The 22,997-nt window shown below is 30.0% G+C and overlaps 1 protein-coding gene across 2 annotated transcripts in view; it reads left to right on the forward strand.

Annotated features, from left to right (window-relative positions):
• mAChR-A (muscarinic Acetylcholine Receptor, A-type) overlaps positions 1 to 18,386 on the forward strand; it is a 36,335-nt gene extending 17,949 nt beyond the window's left edge. For both annotated transcript variants that reach the window (XM_089226011.1, XM_015510892.2), the window contains 5 exons: positions 4,075 to 4,880; positions 10,924 to 11,185; positions 11,261 to 11,384; positions 12,846 to 13,112; positions 15,552 to 18,386. In XM_089226011.1, the coding sequence (XP_089082137.1) occupies positions 4,316 to 4,880; positions 10,924 to 11,185; positions 11,261 to 11,384; positions 12,846 to 13,112; positions 15,552 to 16,127 (1,794 nt within the window). In that variant the 5' untranslated portion in view covers positions 4,075 to 4,315 and the 3' untranslated portion in view covers positions 16,128 to 18,386. The remainder of the gene's footprint in view (positions 1 to 4,074; positions 4,881 to 10,923; positions 11,186 to 11,260; positions 11,385 to 12,845; positions 13,113 to 15,551) is intronic.
• Positions 18,387 to 22,997: the final 4,611 nt, after the last annotated feature.

The raw sequence follows: 22,997 nt of genomic DNA on the forward strand, positions 1-22,997 counted from the left end.
AATGATCGATGGTTTTTCAAATAGAATGTATTTATTAATACAAAATATATTCAGTTGGTTTAACCTCGCAGGCTATTAAATAAATATTATAATGTTACTATATATATATATGTCATATATTACTATATTTTGGCATTTAAATAATTGAACACGTTTGTATAAATTTATAATAACTATACAATACAATTAGATATCAGATATTAGTGATTAGTAGGGCCCAGATTTTAATGCAAAGTGCATATATTTTTGCTTGATCTTAGACAAAGCTTTCCAAGCACATAATTCGTTTCATGTAATAATTTTTTCGCATATTTCAGCGTTTTTTTAAGTTTTAGAGCATTTTTAGCACTACTACGGCATTTTTTTGGTTAACATATAGTATATTATACACTATATTATAAATAAACTATACAAATTTGACGTATTTATTTATTTATTTATATTTTGGTAGGTACTTATGCTTAGAATAAATAATATTGCCCCAAAATATATGCGTATCAACAACATAGAAAAGTATCAAATCAATTTTTCCAATTTTCTGTTTTTTTTTTTTTTTTTTTTTTTTTTTTTTTAAATAAAGCAATAAATAATGATTATATTTTATTTATAAACTCCAAATTAAAATACCGATTTGTATAAAAAAAAAAAAAACATATAGGTGGGATTTTTAAGGTCATGTTTTAAAGATATTTTTAGATATTTTTTGAAGCATATTTGTATGATTTTAAATTCAGGCCCTAGTGATTAGTTAGAACAGGTAACCTGGCAATGTGTAAAAGTAAGTACCTACCTTGTACTCTATAGTTTTAATGGTGTTCTTATTAAAATGTTTGCAAAATAATTATTAAACCACAGACTTGCTTGGTATTTACATTAGTAAATATGAATAGAATATATTATTATTGTATAGTCACAAGTCCTGGTGTAGTGGTATCTGATTATTAGTTGTATTTCTGAACATTCCAAACCTTAAAAGCGGTTGGTTAGATTTAGATTCGATGTATGTACCTACCACGAATTTACAGTTAGGTATGTCATGTATGTTATTGTATGACGTATGTTATGTATATGTAATATACGTCACAACGACGATATTATTAATAATATCGAGTATAGTAATAAATGTCGTAGTCTGTACCTATGTTACGATGGAATACTTTGCAGTGTTATATTTGGTGTAAATACGTGTTATTAAGTTATATCATAATAAAGTTAAAATTAACTCATTAAATACTAAATGATACAAACTTAATCGTTATGCATATTGTATGTAATTTACATAATACTCGTATAATTGTCGTGGCTATAGCTGTACATCTGTGCATTGTCTGTCTAACGAAGATTTTGACGTATGCATAGATATAGTATACATAGTGTGAACTGTAAATGTGTGATAAACATATTGAGATGGTTAAATTAATCCCATCACCTTATTACCTTAAACTTTAAAGTAGTAAATTTTCGAAAGTACTTATTTAACCTATACCTACTATGCATACGCGAGTACACATACATGGTCAGGTATATAGACCAGTTAATAATAAAATATCGCTAGAAATGTACATGACTCTAAATCTCTCGAAATTTGAGAATTTCTTTAGGTTTAGTGTATTTCTTATTATACCACCGGCATTAAACGTTAAACGATTAACTCTAGCGCACGTATACCTAAATAAATTAGTGGTATCATAAAAAAAAATCTTGAAAAATAATCTCTTAAACCTTTATTCATAATGTGGTTCTATACAAAACACTATAATCTGTTCTGGATAATCTTGAACGTGTGTTAAAAGTAACGTATTATGTAATTTATTAATTATTTATATAATATCAACTCAGGTGTCTATTGCACATCGGTAAATAGATTATAGCTATATACTACAGATTAAATTAATTTATAAAAATATAATATATATTTTTTAAATAGAAATTTTCACTGTCATTTTTTATTGAGTGATAATAGTTATAGCGATTGTATTTAAATCTCATACTGCCTATACATTTTTTCAAACTAAAAACCACAAAAAATATCTGAGAAAATGATTATTATGTTTACAAATTGGCCTGTTTATTTGTATATTATAATTTATTACTATTTATGATATGATTATTATTTTTATAACGTTTTCACGATGGTAAATTGATCGTCACCGAGCGGAGGGAGTTTTAACAACATACATGACATATAATAACACGCTACCTTTCCTATCCTTCAACTGCTGGCGCACACGTATAATATATCATTCTAAATAGTATAATAATACATTTATTAAAAATGATATGGTTTAATAATAAATTATAACTAGTTAAATATTACAATATTAACGTGTACCTGCGTATAATATTAACAATTATTATTCGTTATTAAATCGAAGTCAAGCCATTTTTTATTGGATTTATGATCATCAATCAGTTAAATTTCAAAATATTTCAATTTCTGTGATTCAACCTCGGTCTATATGAGTGACGGTAGAATGGGATGTTTGTGTGAGAGATAGAGATGGAGAGTTACTTCTTGGATTTATGTCATGGATTTTACTTCATACGTATAAGTATATGTATTTGTATACATTTATATGCATTACAAGCGTTTACAAAATAACAACATTAGGGCGTAAAAGGTTTTTATTCATAACGTTCGGCACAAAGCCGACTACCTATATGGTCCCTATCTCAAAAGACTAAATATTAAAAAAATAAAAAGTAAAATCAAGTTAAAAAGATACAGTTATGTTGATATAATAATTTCTGAACGTGAGCTTTTTAAGTCTAATAATCTTTGATATAGGTACTTTCAAATTATTATAATAAAGAGATGATTGCACTAAAAATTAATTAAACCTATAATACAAATAATCTCGCTAAATTTCGTTGTGCTTAACTAATTAAGATTAAACTAATTTGTATACCGATAGGCTGATAGATATCATTTATAAATCACTTGTATTCAACCGGAGATGCTGAATGCGCGGTAATTAAATTAGATAATATTTACATTTCATGAACGTACATACAAAAAAAATTACGATGACATGGGACTATAGTTTAGTTTAAAGCATATATTTAATGTTGTACAGTGTACACTGACAACGAAAATTATTTTAAAAGAATATGAAAATCTCGTGAAATTATTGTATTCTTCTAATATTGTTTTTTTTATAACTTTGAAGATTTTCGTCTACAAAGCAGTAATAATGTAATATATTCTAAAATAATTTTGATGCAATGTTTAAATCTGTTTTGTAATATTCGTTAGTTCATCTGTCAGTTGATTACATGCGTTCTCGCGGAAATTAATGTTATTCGTTCCGCCGAATAATATGAGGACATATTTTACATTTAACTCTAACAAAAAGGGGTACCTATATTTCCTTATGGTCCATTGAATTTGTTATTTAAAATCTGATTTTAATGGAGCATAAACAGTACCTTTTTATATTTAATCCTTCTGAGGAGTGCTTTAAGAATATACAGGTGTTACTTAGAGAGTCGATTATAGGATTGAAAAATATTTCATTTCAGAACAACCAAGTAAGTACCATATTCACTTTTCACTCTCATCACCTTAATTTTTAGGGATGATGTAGTTACAAACACGTCCTAAGTAAGGTATACAAAAATAAACTTTACAATAAAAGTTGGTCTATAATGTAAAATGTTACAAAATTAAAAATAATAACATTGGCAGTTAAATGTATAATGTATATTATAGGTACGTAATTGCGCTCTTTGGTTATGTTACAAATTTTAAAAACATATGCTTATATAATATGTCAATACTGGTCAAAAGGCAAAAAACGAATTAGAAAATACATGCATGAACATAAGGTAAACATTCGTTTGTTAAAATCCGAAATTAAAACTGAACATTTGAACTTGTTGATTGTTGCGTTATAACAGTATACTTGCAACAGTATAAGTATAGTACTTGAGATACTTGAAAAGCTATTTCGGAGGTACAAAATCTTCTATGGGTACCTACCGGTCAACCTAGTCCTAAATTATAATATAAAAATTGAATCGACCATAACAATAGTAATATATTATTATTCTGTCTTAATTTGTTTTCGATAGAAAAAAAAACACGTAGCGGTGGCGGAGGAGGAGGCAGTGACGGCGGCGGCGGCGTCGGAGGAGGTGTTGGTGGTGAATACGACTACTGCTGCGACGACGACGGCGGCGGTGGTGGTTGCGGCGTCGACAGTGGCGGCGGAAGTGGTGGCGATGGCAGCGGCGGTAGTATGGACGGCAACGGCCACTGCAGCTAGTGCCTAGCCCGCTGTGGAGACACCATGGAGACGAGAATGGCCGCGTAATGAACGCGCTCGCGGCTCGGGCGGCGTTGTCTGCACTGTACACCGCGTCGACGTCATCGTCGTCACTCGAGGCGGCGGGCACCCATGCGTGGACAACAGTGGCGTCGGCGGCCGCAGCCGTTGTTTCGAACGGCACCACCGCCGCCGCCGGGCAACCCGACGGCGGATCGCTGCAGCCCAGGTTCACGCTGTCCCAGACGGTGTTCATCGCGCTCGTGTCCGGCATGCTCAGCTTCGTCACCGTGTCCGGCAACATAATGGTCATGGTGTCGTTCAAGATCGACAAGCAGCTGCAGAACATCAGCAACTACTTCTTGTTTAGCTTGGCGATGGCCGACTTTTTCATCGGGCTCATATCCATGCCGCTGTTCACCGTGTACACCATACTCGGCTACTGGCCGTTCGGTCGTCACGTGTGCGACGGTTGGCTGGCGCTCGACTACCTGGCCAGCAACGCTTCCGTGCTCAACCTGCTGCTGATCAGCTTCGATAGGTACCTGTCCGTCACCAGACCGCTGACGTACAGGGCCAAGCGGACCAAAGGCAAAGCGTTGCTGTTCATATGTAAGTATACGCGTATGATAAGTCATCGTTTTTAACAAACGTTTTGTGATTGATACACGATCACGATAATATATCAACGGTATAAGTTGTAGACGGCTGTACTATATATTTTTAGTCTAGGGTTTGAATAGTAAAACACTGAAAATCGTTAAATGAACAATTATATTACACCTTTTTCATCATGCGTTGTGAACAGTGGTTAACTTACATAATAAAATATACATTGAAATTATTTCTACAATGAAATTGTATATTTAATTTTTAGTAAGAATATTGTTTAACAATTTCGTTTGAATATATTTTTGCATTTTGCTAACATTTCTCTACCATAAATACGAATTCCACATACGCGACTGATAATATATTTCCTTTAAAATAAAGTTGAATATAAAACTAATTAAAATATTACTATGTCTTTGTGTATAAGTATAATGATAATAAATAATAATATAATATAATAGGTACTCGCGTGTATATATAAAGCGCAGGACATACCTGCATAACGAATCGCTTACTAGATTCAACATCTCTAATAATACCTATGTGGTATTTATTATGTAAATATTAAATGAGCCAAATAAGGTTTGCTAGTTTGCTACCCACTACGCCAACCATCCCTAGTTCTAACATGATGTAGTTCTATCTAGGTGCAGATACTCTTTACATTATTAAGTATGACTTGTGTTAGTTATTGCATAAAAAGTTTTTGAATTTACAAAACACAAAACAAATATTAGTTCCAACTTCAATAAAATTTAGTATATATACTGCACTGTGTGCACTCGTAGTTCAAAATCCAATTTGCTAAAAACTATTATAATATATTCCATAAATGTACATTGTACCTAATACATTTCCAAGAATTAGTGTTTTTATTTGGAATAAAAAATACACAACTAACTGTATTATTTTATTACCTACAATATTATTTGAACCAATAATATAAGTCGTTAATATATAATATTTATATAATTTTAATATATTTTTATTATAAATAGAGAGAAGATTAAATAAACATTGAAGACAATTGATAATTTATAAGAAAATTATTATAAACGCTGAATGTTTTTTAGTTATAAATTATGTGAATATGTATATAATATACAAAAAAATAACAAAGATTATTCACAGAGAGAAAAATAAAACATAACCAGAATACTGAGTGTTTTTAAATTATTGCGTGACTTATCCATATGGAATACTTGGCAGTTCCCATTTAAAACTTACCCAGACTTACTGCATCTTCTAAAACTCTTACACCTTTTCCCTATAGTAGATTCACAACATTCTAATAGGGCGTACTGAAAAAAAACACGTGGATCAGGATAAATCATATATATAAGCCGTAAGCCATTTGGTATACGTGGTCCAGTAGTAATCTATTTGGACTATAATCTTACTTCAACGCCACACGTGTTCGATGGGCGATAGAAAAGGAATAATTCCACATTATTCTTCGTTGACGGAGATTGAGAGATTATCTGACATTATTACTGCACAAATTCTTAAAATAATCTAAAATTTCTTGAAGAACAAGAAAATCTTCGATTTCCGAAATAGTATAAAATATTTTTGAGTCATCACTAAGAAGAAGTACCTGATAAGGATAAAAACAGAAGTATTTCTATTTTGACTTTAAATATATAATACTATATTGGATATTCTATAAATTATAATCTTTTGAATTGCGTATTACGGAATGAAAAGCTTGTAAATATGTTTTCTATTATTTAAATAGTTGTATTGTTGTGAAATTTCTCCAATATTCCCCTTCAAGATACTAAAATAGAATTGTATTTATAAAATACTGATCACAGATACTTTAGTATAATTATAAAGTTTTGTTAACACAAATCAAGTTTACAATATAAATCTTATTTAGAATATTGATTATCAGTAAGTTATTCCATTATTCAATTTATTTCAGACTCTCTGAGCAACTGATTGTAAATCAAACTTCGAAAAAAATTATGTTAATGAGTACGTTCATAAACATATACGCATATATACATATATACCATTCGATATACTTAAAACACGTGGTACGTGATTGTACCTATCACATACGACATACAACAAAGTTGCATGGAGTAAAATTTAAAAAAAATCCGTTCAATTATGTAATTATAAGTGCACGATTGCGTCGTGTCTATGAATCAATGGAGCTCTAATATGTATATGATTACGACACTACAAGGAAAAATCAAATTTTATATTTTTGAAGTTTCTACTCGAAATGTTGTAAGGTTTCAAAATTAAATCCATTTACAGTTTATAGATTACAGTGTATATCGAAAAAATATTTTTAAAGACACGATGGAAATATAAGAGTGATTAAATATTTTTAAGTTAAAACAGATTAATGAAAAACAAAAATCATTTAAGTTGTTGTGGATTAATGGAGTATGTATAAGTAGTATGCAACCATCATTTGCTGCAACAAATCCAGTATTAATCTGAAATAACGTAAAAAAAATCTTCATTGTATTCTGTTTATAATATGGTCAAAAAAAAAAAAAAAATTAAATTGACAAAGTGTGCCCATGGTCATACAAGTAAAAAATTATATAAAACCAAGGAGTCCGCTCTCAAAGAAGATTCGCTGGCTGCCAAGGCGTCACTGCTAATGCAAGGCAGTCATTCAAAAAACCTAAAATAAAGGTTAGATTGCAGCGGAAACAGATCGGCGTCGTCGTCGTGATACCAATAAAGTTCGAGTAACCGGAAACGCGCATGAAATCTTTGCACGTGTGTAAGCTGACGTTTATCTGCAACTGTGGTCACTGCGTGTCGGTTGAATAGTTCTGTTGAACAGCATGCCAGCATTCAAATGAAGACAGGTCCCAAACCCCAGCATGAAGTACCTAATTCTTTGGCTAGGGTATCGAATTTGGAAAGCAAAAAATTCAATGTATTTAAAAAAAAAAAAAAAAAATTATAGAATTTTAAGGCTAAACCAGTTTTCTATAAAATCTATTTTGTTTTCTTTTATAATTGAAAAATAAATATTGGTAAACTAATATTCTTCACTGAAATTTAAAAAATATATTTTATAATAGCTATTTTGTGTTATTTATAGAAAATTTAAATTGCTTACTCTTTTTGTTTTGTTTTTTTGAAAATGCCGCGTGACAACAATTTTATTTTTGGTTAAAATAGCTTCATAATTAAATACAAAGTTTCTCATATATTCACATTTTTGATAAGGACATTTCAAGGGTTAAATATAATTCGTAGGAACTTGAAATTTATTGTATGAGTAGAATATAATCTACACAATGTGTTTTTGCCAGAAATTAGTTCAATCCACCGGATCACTAGTGGAAAAATAATTTTTTTATAGAAATATAATATATATATATATATTTTTAATTATATTATATTATGCTGACTTAAGATTTATTATTGAATTCAAATTCAACTCATCCATTACAGTGATCTACTCAATGTATACATCACTCGAAACCTACAATCTAGAGTTGAGCATCATGTATCGATGATTAATATATATTATTCGTGGCTTTATCTATGTTTCCATACACCTTGAGTTTTTATTTAGAGTTATGAATTTCCACCCGATTCATTATATTATTATATTATTCATTATATTCATACTGCGCGTTATGTATTTTAAAACTTGTCATACAGATATATTTTAATATAATAATTAATAACCTTATGACAAGTGTAAATTAAATTGTGTAATATGTATTTTATCGTTCAAGACTATATTAAGATTAATGTATTGCATAGTATAATGTACATACACATAGACAAATACACCGCCAAACACGTAAAACCAGGAAATACAATGAAAATTCGTACCTATGTAATTTAATACGATAATAATATAATGTAGGTCCCACACGAACAATGTAAATTTATTGTAAATAGTATTGTATTGGTTACTACGGGCGTTGTCACTAATCCTTGCCAACAAGTGTTGTCGAATTCGCGTATTATACACAACTCATAGGTACTTATACGGACAAGTATCAGATGATTTGACAGTGCCGAGTAACGAGTAGATTGCTGTATGACAATATATCCTCCACATGGTAGTACATAATATATATTATAATGCAGATAGTCATCGGATTACGGACCGTGATGAAGATGTCGCAATTAAATATTGATTAATGTAGAGCGTTTGATAGGCAGTCGCGAACAGCGAACAGCGAAACGTATCATATTATTATTATCACGGTTAGGGGTACAAAGCACAGAACATTTTCAAATATTCATTTTATTCTATATGCCACCAATTATGTAATTGTATGGACCAAATTCGTATAAATAAGCACAAGTATATTTACAAATTATATGATTTGTAAACGCTTCAAAATAATATATATTCTGAATAACAATAAATAAAAAATATAAATAAATATATTTGTTTATAATTTAACAAGCTGAATTACCCGTCGTTGTTAATTAAATAATGTTATCTAGTAAGATTAAATATTGTCTAGTTCAATTAAATTTAAATAAGATCGTTTAAAAAAATATGTCATATTACATTAATTGTTTATTAAGCTGATTTTTATTGTAATATTTCTCTATAAACTACATTAGCTATAATTCCTGTTGGTGCCAAAATAACTAAACTCGTGGGCGTATACTGACTCTGGACTCTGGAGCATGCCACATACAACTGGCTATGTGAAAATCAATCTTCTCTTATATCGATCCCTGCAAATTTCAAGGTTTGTCCTTGTGATTTGTTTATTGTCATGGCAAAACATACTTTTTCAGAAAACTGCATTTTCTTGAATTGGAATGAATAATCTGATGGTATCATTGGTATGCGAGGAATAAGATAAAAGCTTCAATCAAATTCTTTTTTAGACCAATAATCTGTAGACGTGTCCCATCGCACAATTTTAGTGGATTAAGATTTGAAAAACAGTTATAAATTATAATTTGAAAATGGACTAATAGAAATATTTGCAGATTGCAGCCCCATAATGTTGTTCTAAAAGGAGTTTTAAAAAAAAAATTATATAAGTTTGAAAAATATTATTGCACCATACCAAACATTAAATTTGTGACCTAACAGATTTCTAACATTTTTAAACTTTATTCAGTAAATGTAAATTTTAATTATATTTTAAATGTTGAAAGTTCGTTAATGAATATATAACACATTAAAAATATAACAATCGTTATGTATGACTTAGGGTATCAAAGTCATGCAAATATGTTAAGTAAAATTTAACTGTCAAAAAGTATATATCGATTTGTCTAATATTGATTATATGTCTCATAGACTCTGCTTTACTTTTATATACATTACTGATAACAAATTGCTACAAGTCCCAAATCCCGAATTTATAAAATATACGTGGTAACTTGTATAGTTGTAGTTAAATACTTAATTGATTGAAAAATATTAAAGTATTATGCTGATAATAGATTTTTTTTATGTTATATAACCAAATAATTATGATTTAGTTGTGCATTTTCAATAAAATTTGTTTTATACAATAGTAGCAAATCAAACGTAGGTTTTAAATTAATATATTTGACGTGAAACATATTCAGGTATAAAATTAAAAATATTAGCTACAAATAGCTTTTCGTTTTATTTTATTTTTTTGTTTGTCTAATACTCTAATTCAAAAACTGTTGCTGTGTTGAAGTATGCTAGTAGTTATATATATATACAGAGGATAAATGAGTTAAGAATAATCAAAGAATTATCATTCAGTTTAAGTATCTAGCTATAGTAATTTACCTATTTATATAATTAAATAAATATTTAAAAAAAAAAATGTTTTCATTAAGTGGACAGAGTTTGATGGCAAGTTATATTTAGTCAATGACGTGTTGTCGTGATTTAATTTAAACATACATATGATTTAAACGAACTGTTAAATTGGATTCTCATAAAATTTTTTGATATTATACAGAACTTCGTCATAATGTACTACGATAATGATATATAATATCTTTAAGGCGTATTGTTCACCGTGACTTTTGAAGTGCACGTGACTCGCATAACAGTTTTTATATCTACTTAATATGATTTTTTTATTTTTAGCTGCCGCCTGGATTATTTCGCTGGGCTTATGGCCACCGTGGATTTATCTGTGGCCGATCATAGAAGGTCGTCGGACCGTGCCAGAAATTCAATGTTACATACAGTTCATACTGACCAATCAGTACATTACTTTCGGCACGGCCATTGCCGCCTTTTACGTACCGGTAACGGTCATGTGTTTTCTGTATTTCCGAATATACAGAGAGACAAAAAAGAGACAAAAAGATTTTCCAAATTTGCAAGCCATGAACAAACCACACAAGTGAGAACTTAGAAAAGAACACCAAAAATCTTTTTCATGGAGCAGTGGTTACTAATCTTTTAATACTCTTTTTAGCGATCATCAACACGAGGAATCGTGGGGTCGCATACGATCTGAATCGAATCAAGTGAATTCGTTGGATCGACGGGAAATGTATGAGACCAGTTCGTTGCGCAAAGCGTACTCTCAGTGTTCATTGGTATTTATAAACTAACGAATTTAATTTCAATAAAATAAGCTAATGTTTCCATTAAAGATATTTAACAGAATACTATTAGGTACAGTGGTACACGCGTCTAGGTAGGTATTAAATTTAATAGGTACTTAACGAAAAGTTAAAAAGTTCTTAAAAAATTAATATTTTCTTTTAGTACATTTTATAATATTTTTAAACAATTATTTCGCATAAAATGTCCCTTGTGGAAATGTAGGAAAAATATCAAGACATCGGATTGTCTCTTATTATATTCTTATATAATATATATAAATATAAGATAAAAGAATATATACCTATTAAAAAATAACCTCAAAAGCGTTAATAGTGACAATAAAATTACGGATTATCAAATTAGCTATAAGACATATATTCTTATGTTAAAAGGATGTTTTTACTTCCGATTAGTCGTTCCCGGGAGCAGCCCGAAATAATTCGTTTTTGTTAGTCGTCGAATGCGAGCAACTCCCGAGACGGCGAGTCTATATATATACAGAGCATATAGTCCAACCCTAGAGCGCGCGTATTGACCGCGTGCATTCCTCCAGGACCGACCCGGTGGCTTAGTCTGGGAACGGAAACCTAACGAATTCCCACAGGGACTGTAATAATAATCGTTTGCTCGGTAAGAGAATCCCTGTTATGTCAGAAAACATAAATAAATTTGTATTTTATTTATAACGTTCTTCATAAACAGTAAACTTGTAACATGAAATTTTATCATATTGTTCGAAAAAATAAATTATATTCAACGGCCGATAACAGCTATATAACGCGGCTTACTGAGCATTGACACAGAAATAGGTTTTTATGAGTGAATTTATGAGGCTATTTTCTTTAAGTAATCATGCAGCAGTGTGATTTTATATTACCGTATTTGAATTTCAATTTTGATTCTATTTATATTCGATAAGATATTAAGTAAATATTTTATGGTAAAGAGTAATCCTATCGAGGATATAAATTGATGCAAGTGCATGTAAAATATGTGAATGGTCTTATAGGAAAAAAAAATGGTTTGTTTATCAAAGACTAAAATTTGCATGTCACGGCGTTCAGTTTAGAATAATAAAATCTTTTAAGCCCTAAACGTATTTTTGTCTCCACAGTATTTGTTATTATTCCACCCGTAATATATTATACATATAATATAATATATTATTTTAAGTAAATATAAGGATTATTACTTCTAACCTATGATTAAACTTATTTTTACATATCTTTAGGCCTTTTGAGTTACAATATTAATTACATTACTTAATTAATATATTATTCAGATTTACTATATTTATTTTTTTATCTTTTTCACTAAGCGTTTTTGAACAGCTTTTGGGACAACGCCGTCCGAACGTCCGATTATTATCCGCTTACTCCTAATACCTACTCCTTAGCCCATACGGCTTACCAGCTAACCAACCATAACAGAAATTCGGTATATTGTTTTAGAAAGCGAGGCGCCTGCTAACGTGGTCGTGGCTGCGTGATTGGTGCGTGGACTGGTGGCACTCAGGCCGCGACGACGAGTACGACGAGGAAGACGACCAGACGCCGAGTGACGTGCCCGGTGGCATTAGCTACGGTACGACTGTGTCCAGGTCGACGTCGCTGAATGTTATACACCAGCAGCAGCCCACGACACCGACGCCGATGAAATCTTATCACGCGGTCAACAACAATAACCGGCTGGCCAATCGGTCCTTGTCAAACGACTCGGTAAGTACGCCGTTAATTTGTCATACTAAATAGAGTACATATTATTTAAAAGTTCTAAAACCCATTGAAAATCATTTAAAACAAAGCGAAAAACCCCTTATTATATTTTATTACTGTAAAATTGGGTTTTTGATGTTTTTTGGTTTTTTTTTTGATTAGCTTCTATTAGGAATTCTATGAAAGCTCTACAATATTATGCAACAAGAAAATATTATTACAGCTAGTACAAATAAAATACCAAACAAGATTAGTACAATATTTTTTGTTATTATTTATTACTTTTAAAATTATACCAACAAAACTGTTAGTATCATGAAACTTCTGTACCTAACTTTGATTTATAATGTAACAGGTATGTAGGTAGTATAGGTTAGGACGGTTAGGTTATAGTATAGGTAAATTGATATTTATAATTATGCATTTGATATAAAAATAAATATCTGATATAGGTACTACAAGTAAAATATGCTTAATTTATATTGAATTCCAATTTTATTTAAAAAATTGTCATCAAGTTTATTATTTCAAAAGAAAAATACAATTAGTATATTTTTTGATGTGAAACATGTATAATGCGGCGGGCGAGACCGGCTGTTGGCTTGGTGACGCTCATAACGTACGCATGCGCAAAAAGCACGCAATACGTGAAACATCTTAATATGTGCTTTATAATAATAATAATTTTTCTTAGATAATCTAAATAATTTGTTTCGGATTATGCCATGTTTATTTCCTTTAATGTACCACCCTGTCAAATGTAACGAATATTTTCTATACAAAATAATTTCGATGTTTTACATCCCGTGACGGCTCACTTTTTTTTATTAATTGCTAGTTAAGTTAGTATTTTACCTACAATTATTCTAAACTTTACGAATCACAAGCATAATATATTTATTTATATAAATATTTATAAAAAATAATTGTCATTTAAGACCTTAAAATCAGGAATTTATTGCATTTAAAAATGTCGATTTTCTTGTTATCAATTTCTATTGTTTTTATTTATATTAAGTCTTATTTTTTGTATAATTTTATCTGTATTAACTGTCGAGCTATTATAGTTTATTACCAAAAGCTATTAATAAAAAAAAAAATGTTGAAAAAATAATAACGCTCGGATTTACATAATATTATAAATTTTACCAACGAAATCAATTCGATGCCATCAATTAAATAATATTTGTCGATAGAAATAGTATACTATGCATAGGCGCAACTAGACCTCTAAAACGTGGGGTGCTATACTATTAAAAACATAAAATTGATGTTATTTTATTATAATTATAATAGTTAGATCTAAAATATCAAGGGGTGCTAAATTAGAACTTGGGGGTGCTAAACACCCTTTTGCACCCCCCTAGTTGCGCCAATGATACTATGTAATATATTACTTATGTATTAGTATTGTTTTATCTATATTACTATTAATTAAAAGAGGATACAATAGTATGAAAATGTATTTTAATTCTATTTCACGTTGAATTATAATAATCTACTATATATAGTAACCTTCCCGTCTACGTTAAGTGACGCCACTCGGCATCCGATGTATTTTTAAGTTTATGAAAAATCAAAGTTCAAAAATATTATCATTGCGTACACGTCGATATTGTACGTCATGAATCTGAAATGTCATATAATCACAAAACATAACATTATGAGTTTTTGTTTTATTATTTATTTTGTAATACTTCTTTATATAGCTACCATGTTCGAAATTCATAATTTTATCTGAAAAGCAAATTTGTAAACACACATGGACATTTAAGATGAAGGTCGAGTGGGTATATCAAATAGATTCCTAATATTTTTAGAAATGACGGTAATCGAATTACAAGGCATTTTCAAGTAAGACAGACGTCGAACGATAATATATAGACATTTTTTTCCTCCTTTTTAAATTATATCGTTGTTATCGTATAGACTAAAGACTCTTTAAGTTACATATAAATATATAGTATGCGGAGGATATCTGCATGAGTATAATTTTTTTCAATTTTTCTCGAACGCTTAGATATTAACACAATTCCGTTGTCCATATAATATATATTTTATTTCTCTATTATATTATATGACCTCATTAAAAACGTCAAAACACGTATAAAGTTATACGATAAAGGTGCGTATAATGTTTTGACATGAGACTATGATTATTATTTTGATTAAAATTCATTCCAAAATCATCTCCCTCTCACCATAAACCTATTGTTAATATAATGTCATATTCTTGAAGAAAAATCGTAGTAGTTTTAAAAATATCATTGAGCGCATCGATACTATTAGTTTTAAAAATATCAGCTCAAACACGACAGCAATACCAATAATATCAACTACCTACTAATAAAATAACAAGAATAGTGAAAATAATAGCAATAATAGTAATAATAATATGAATGCGTGGTCTTTTCGTGCCACGTTCGATAATAAAATGTGCAGGTGTACACGATCGTGATTAAGTTGCCGGGCGACAGCGACCTCCAAGACGCGCCGTCTGTGAAGCAATATCACGGGTGTTACGAGGAGTCACGGCGGCACGGAGCGGGCGGCCCAATGTCACGTAGGCCGTCGTCGCAGGACATGCGGTTGCCGCTGAGCGCGGCGAAAATGGTGCAGCCCAAGCAGCTGACCCGGGCGCAGGGAGCCGCTTTCCAGGCCAAGGAGAAAAAGAAGAAGAAGTTCCAGGAGAAGAAGAGCGAGCGGAAGGCGGCCAAAACTCTGTCGGCCATACTGCTGACGTTCATCATCACGTGGACGCCGTACAACATACTAGTGCTGCTGAAGCCGTTCACGGCGGCCACCGGCGGCGATGACGGCAGCGGACACGAGGGCGACAGCAACAAGGAGTGGGTGCCGCAGGGCATGTGGGACTTTTTCTACTACCTGTGCTACATCAACAGCACCATCAACCCGGTGTGCTACGCCCTGTGCAACGCTACGTTCCGCATGACCTACGTGCGAATACTCAAGTGCAAGTGGAACACCCGCAGACAGCCACCGCACTTCCGCGCGTGATAATGACCGCCGCCATCACCGGTTGGCGGCCATATAGCGCCATAGTTACCGCATGTCCGCATATGTTTAGATAATAATATATTACTTTTATATATTATTATATACAATTTTGTTTTTTTCGGTTTTTTCTCGTCGCGCGGCCCTTTCCCCCACTATCATGCACCACCGACAAACGTGCTATTGTATATACGATTGAGCACGTTGATTGAGCCATTGATTGTGTGAATTATTGACTATTGAGTGCCGACTGAGCATAATAAGCACATCAACGGAATAGGTATCGAACACTGGGAATATAAAATATAATTGATTACGATTTTGTGGTTTATAATAAAAAAATAAATTGCCATCTCAATTTGTGTGAGAATAATATTATGTTTTAGTTGAATATTCGAGTCACCGACGATTTTCGTTTCAATAATTTTGGTGACGTTTTTAATATTGAAAAAAAATTATGCGTGTTCAATTGTTAATAACATTTAAAGTGTAGCTTGAAAATAAAAGTGTGCTTAATCGTATATTGTCCGTGTTAGGTTACATTACGGGTTACTATACTCATTCATATTATTTATGACAGGGCAACCTCGTAATACACGTGTGTTTAAAACTGTCGGAGAACGTTCCACCACTAGTGTATTGCACGGTGAATGTAGGGTGTGCAGCAGAAAGGTGCGTGGGAGCTGCAAGGCCGCTAGATAAAGAACACTAAAACTTATTGAAAAAAAAAAAAAAACTAAAAAAAATTAATAAAATGATTTTAAGACTGTTCGCGGGATCCACATGGTTATCCAGGCATAAGCGTGTATTTTATAAATTATTTAATATGCCAACGAAGGCACACGCGCGTATAACATTTAACGTTTGTATAACATGTTATATCATATAATGTCCATAGGTGAAATGTACCTACGTGAATATCAGTGGCGTAAGACATGCTGAGGCGCATTTACGAAGCATCCAAATCTGTCTCCGTGGCACTTTTTAACTCTCTTTTTATTTTATCGATATTTTTCGCGGTGTGAGGAACAATCATCTTTATAAGTACCTGCCATATTACATAATATTGAAACGATTTAAAAAAAAAAAAAAAATGTATCATCTAAAAAATATCCTTGCAATGCGCAACAGAAGTGCTAATACTAGCTGTGTAAATTTCCCAATTACGCCACTGATGATAATATAATATGAACGCGTGCGACCTATTGTTTGTATAGCTTTTCATCGGCCCATATCCATATTATAATAATGATAGTAATAGTAATAATAATATAAATAAATATAGTAATAAAGATAATAACAATAATAATATATATGAACAATAAAGATCGAGTGGTTCATAGAGGTTATTGCAAGGAAGACGATTCGAAAAGCTTGTTTGCAAAGAGGCGTTATGGGATTTCAGCCAAATATAATTAGAGAACGTGTTCGATATCATCATTATCATTATACATAAAGGCCAACAGTAAATAATACCAAATATAATATGTTAGGTGTATCGTGTATGTTCAAGTACTAATAATTTAGTGTAATTTATTATCAATGAACGGACAGACAATGGACGAGATTATTATTATTATTATTTTTTTAACAGTAATTTGAATAATTTGACTAAAAATTTAATTTTTTTATTTTATACTAAAAATACACTCACTTCAATATTTATTTAAATTCAAACACGATACACGTGATTTTCCGATGTTAAAATTATCATAGCATATTATAAATAAACACTGGTTTAGTGTCATGTACATTTAAGGTAGCTGAAATTTGTTATTAAATTACCAAATAAATAAAACCATAATATAATAGTATTATTTCATAGTGACAGCAGGGGAAAAATAAATGGTACTAAAATTAAATATTTGTTTTTATTTCATAAGTAATTGGTTAACTTTTAATGTGTCTAACGCCAACGTAATAGTAACGTATTGTCAAATAGCCATACGGCATAAGTATATTATTGTACATGATATTAGTTTATAAGTATATTAGCTTTTAAGCGGGTTGAAGGAAGTAAAACATATTTCTTTCATAAACTACGTCTATTGATTATAAATTAAAATTAAAAAAGAAATCTGTTATTTTGATTTTGACAAAATTGCAATATGTTCAGTAATTTTCGGGAAAAATGTACAGGGAGATAATAACAATCGGTATAGGTTAACACGGCCTTAATATTTTCAACGCTGAATTTTATAAGAACATTTTACCTGTAAAAATAATGAATAATGTTTGCAAACAAAACCATTTGATGATTAATTTGTGTATATTTTTGTGGAGCTTATAATTTTCTATTCATTGTACTGAAATCTACTGTGACTATAAAAAGTCCTAAATATTTCTGGTTTTAATGAACGATTTCAAGAGATTTAAGAAATACATCTAACATCTTACAAACATTTTATAGGTACTCATATTCATATACCAAGCATGCTGTACCCAGGTTTTTCTTTTAATAAAGAACTTATTCAGATTCTGATTGTATCGGAGTTATATTTAATTATACAATAAGGACCATTATATTTTTAAATATTTAGAATTTTTTACACAATTTAAGAAATATCTGATGTGGTTAAAAAAACTTATTAGTTTCAAATGAAAATAACTATTTTTCATAAAAGTTTTTAAGTAGATAACTATTTTGAAATTGTTGATGTATCAAAAACGAAATTTTAGCGAATAGTTTTTGAGTTATTTGACTTTATATAACTATAACTTTCATAGGTACCCAACAAACATTAAACAGGACGCTTTTTGTCCCTTTTTTAGAAAATGGTCCCGTTTTAATTCCATTATTTCTATATTATTATGTGTACAAAAAAATGAATCAAAGAAATAAGTACAAAAAAAATAACAATATAATATACAGTTTAAAATTTGAAGCTTGAAAGTTATTAATTATAATAGTTTTTGTGGAATGAGTGTTGATTGTGATGATTTATAATTTAAAAAATGATGAGTAATCAACATCAATCCAAAAAGAGTGAGAATACTTTGACCAATTTTTCCAACCTCACAACAAAAACTAATCCAAACAAGACGTGTTTTATTGAAATTGTTTTTTTTTTTAAGAATATTTACCTCCAACTGTTTGTCCCGTTTTTTATTTTTTATAAAAATGGTCACCCTAGCTTTAAAGTTACCTTCTATAGATGTATGCAATAATAGGTTAGGGCTGCAATAATGATTTACCATAGGGCACTCTTGAATGATACTTTTAACAAATTCAAATAGTTTAAAATATTGTCCTTAAGTATGGGTACTTAAAAAATCGGAAAATTTTGATTAATTTATTATTTAAGGAAAAATTAGAATAATCATGCTTGGTGGATTACCCTGTATATTGTATATATAATATATAAGTTTAAAGACCGACAAACATCAATTTTTATGATCAAGTTTTCAGATTTGTAATGAAACTTATTTTTTAGGGTGAAGGTAATAGGTACCTATGCATAATATGCATTTTCCATCTGTAAATAAACGTATAATAAGATATTCAGGTTGAAGTTTTCCGTGGTAGTGTTTTCTATTATCGGTTGCCGTCTAACCTTGTTACCGATTAATTTTAGAGTAGGAATAACATAAACACACTTGAAGGAATGATCTCATGTATAAAAAGTGACCGATTTGGGGGTAAAACCAATATGGGGTAATTTCTTTATGTTTTAGGCCTGTACATAAATATGTTCCTAAAAGCAGGGACCAAAAAATGGGTCGAAAAGCACTTATTATATTAGGTACAAGGGATTGTCCAAAGTGATACAGAAACTTTTCTTTTTATAATTTAAGTCTTGTACAAAACAGCTTTAATAAGAGAAGGGCAATGTGTACCAAGGTTGTTTTCAATAATGGAATATAAATTATAAAACTTTTATCATTATCTTAGATGTCCTTATAACTCCTAACAACTGCCTTGAACAATTTTTACTATTTGAAATTTTTATATTTTCAAATTTAGTCAAAATGTAATATATTTATGTATAACCGCCCAGTATAATAAAATATAAAATAACATACAATTTAAAATAGACATTTTATCGAATTTTTCTTTTTATATTTTACCATATAACTACCTAGCTAGGTACCATCATATATGAGATATAACTTAAATGATCAGATTAAAAACCTATTTGCCTGCATAGAAGTGATTTAGTACCTACCTATCTATATGTCTGATACGTGAAGTTGTGATTAATTGTTATATATATAAAATATGATTTACAATTTATATTTATTATATAAATTGAATGTGAATTTAATGAAATTTAATCAACGATATTAAAATATATTATAACTTAAAAACTATTATATTTCAAAGTACTTATACTGTTATTAATCATAAACAAATTGTACTTTAAAATAAAATAATTTTTTTTTATTAGTTTGATATTCTTAAGAATCGAGGTGTATAAATTATATTATTATCAAAATTTGTACTATTGTCAACAAAAAATAAAAACAAAACAAAACAAATATATTTTTTTAATGAATATTAATAATATATCTAATGTTTTTTCAGGCGAATTATTGAATTGTCAATAGGTATTTTGATGATGAAACAAATTACTACTTTTCTGGTGAGATAGGTGCCAACAGAAACTGAGGAACACTGAATGGTCTGAATGTTTGTTACATGAAATTTCGACACTTCATAGTTTTACCTACGTATCGCGACACTAGCCATCGTTCATTATAACTCTAAATTGGGGAACAATAAAAATCAAATAAATTAAAAGACGATTCTAAATAAAACTCTTAGTTTCCTAAGTATTGAAAAAGTAATATTGTTGGTTTAGTATTTATAAAATAAATAATAATATAAAGATTATAAAGTAAGACTAGATAATTAATAACTTATGAAGTTATAAGTATGGAAAAATAATGAAATCCTCTGAGTATTTTTATACTATACCTATATAGTTATTTAGATAACATTCTAAAAAAATCTAATATAAACATTACGAACTTTTTTATCATTAAAATTAAATATACTTCACTCTGTTTATCAAACAAAAATATTAAGTAATAGGGATGTTTACAGAACAAAAACATTAAGTAATCAGGATGATAAATCACATAAGTATAATATACAAAAACATTAATGAAGAGGATACCATTCATTATACCTACTAGAATCATAGAAAAATTCATAACAGACTTGGATACCCTACCCACTGTTCTTAATTTTTGGTTTGGTGTATCCAATTAATATTTATTATTATAATATGAAAATGCTTTCTAATTATCATTGCTAACAAAGTACTGGTTAAAAGCAAAATGTCTATGTTGTACTCAGATCAGAGAGAGAAAGAGAGAGAGAGACAAACAAACAGATAGAGTGAGTGAGAAAGCGGAGGGAAAGGGGAAAATAGTGCGCACTGCGCCGAGTGCTGACAACTATCCTTAATAACTATTTTTTTTATAGTATATACCTTGTTGGGCTAGTTGAATAGTTATCAGTGATAACTATTGGTGATAACTTATTACCTACTTAAAACTACAAATTGTTTTAATATCATATTTTTTAAAAATGTTTAAAATAAAAACAAATAATTATTTTTGAATGCAATATTGTAATAGGGTAACAAATACATTCTCATTTAATTAAAATTAAGTCACTACGTTAACTAAAACGTTGTGGTAATGGAAAAAATACTTCTCATACTTGAGTTTACAATTATTGATAACATGGGTCTTTTGATTTTATCCTATTTTTTAGAAAGTCCTGCATAGAATGTCAAAAAACTCATTTTGATGGCAGAATCTTAAAAAATAGTAGGCATTACAATATAAAAGTTTTGCAGTCAATGGTTTTTTTAAACTGCCACTTGTATCAAAGCTTTGAGCAGTGGCATCATTCAAACAAAGAAAAAGTTTTTTTTTTTGTATAGGTACTCATGCACAGAACGACCCTCATTTATTCTTATAATCAACTTTGTGCAAGAACAACGGTTTCTATATTTTTTATATTTTTTTATTTTTTGATAGTAATTCTTAAGTGATTATTTTTAAATAAAAAATGATATTGTGTTCTAAAAAATAATGTAACCGGAAATAAACGCATCAGTATAATATAATATGTGGTTATACATTTTCTACATAAATTAATCTTATATAAAAACTAACATTGGAAATCATAATAATATTATATAGGTATAGGTACAAGCGGTGGAAGACATAAGCGCCAAAATAAGATAAGAAAAAAAAGTCGTATCCTACAAAAGCGCCAAAATCGTATCGTTCATAAGCGCCAAAATGGGATAAGAAAAACAATTCGTATCGTACAAAAGCGCCAGAAATTAAATGACAGATATTAAATTTAGAACTATATCGCTCAAAAACTCCAAACGCTTAATTTTAATCGACAAAATATGTATTATCTGATTACGATAGATTGTCAAATAGACAGTGTATGAGCAGTTTGTGTTATAACAAGTATTGTATTATAAAAAATCGACCAATTTATTAAATCTATTGAATATTGATGTGCATCATCAATCAGGTAGGTACCTATATTATAATTTACTATCGACATAATAATATTAATATAATATAATTTTTATAAGATATAGAAATTTTTAAATAACTACCTACTTAATACTTATATAAAATATTAAATTAAATGATAGGTCATTTTTGTACCTTTGGCGTTTATGTCATACAGCCGGTACAAGGTACGTACAAAGGTATTGTAGTTATGAGTGCGTCTGAACATGAGTGCTGATTGTTAGGGTGCTGTAACACTCAAGCACCCCATGATCCATTCCATGGGATGCAAAAATTAATAAAACAATAGGTACATAATATTACGTAGGTACCCCATGCATTTCGTGTAGGTAATCGTGCTTATGGGCGTATATATAGCAT

The sequence above is a fragment of the Diuraphis noxia genome, unplaced genomic scaffold (assembly GCF_037042655.1).
Source record: "Diuraphis noxia isolate RWA-SAM2 unplaced genomic scaffold, SU_Dnox_SAM2 contig0004, whole genome shotgun sequence".
NCBI lineage: Eukaryota > Metazoa > Arthropoda > Insecta > Hemiptera > Aphididae > Diuraphis > Diuraphis noxia.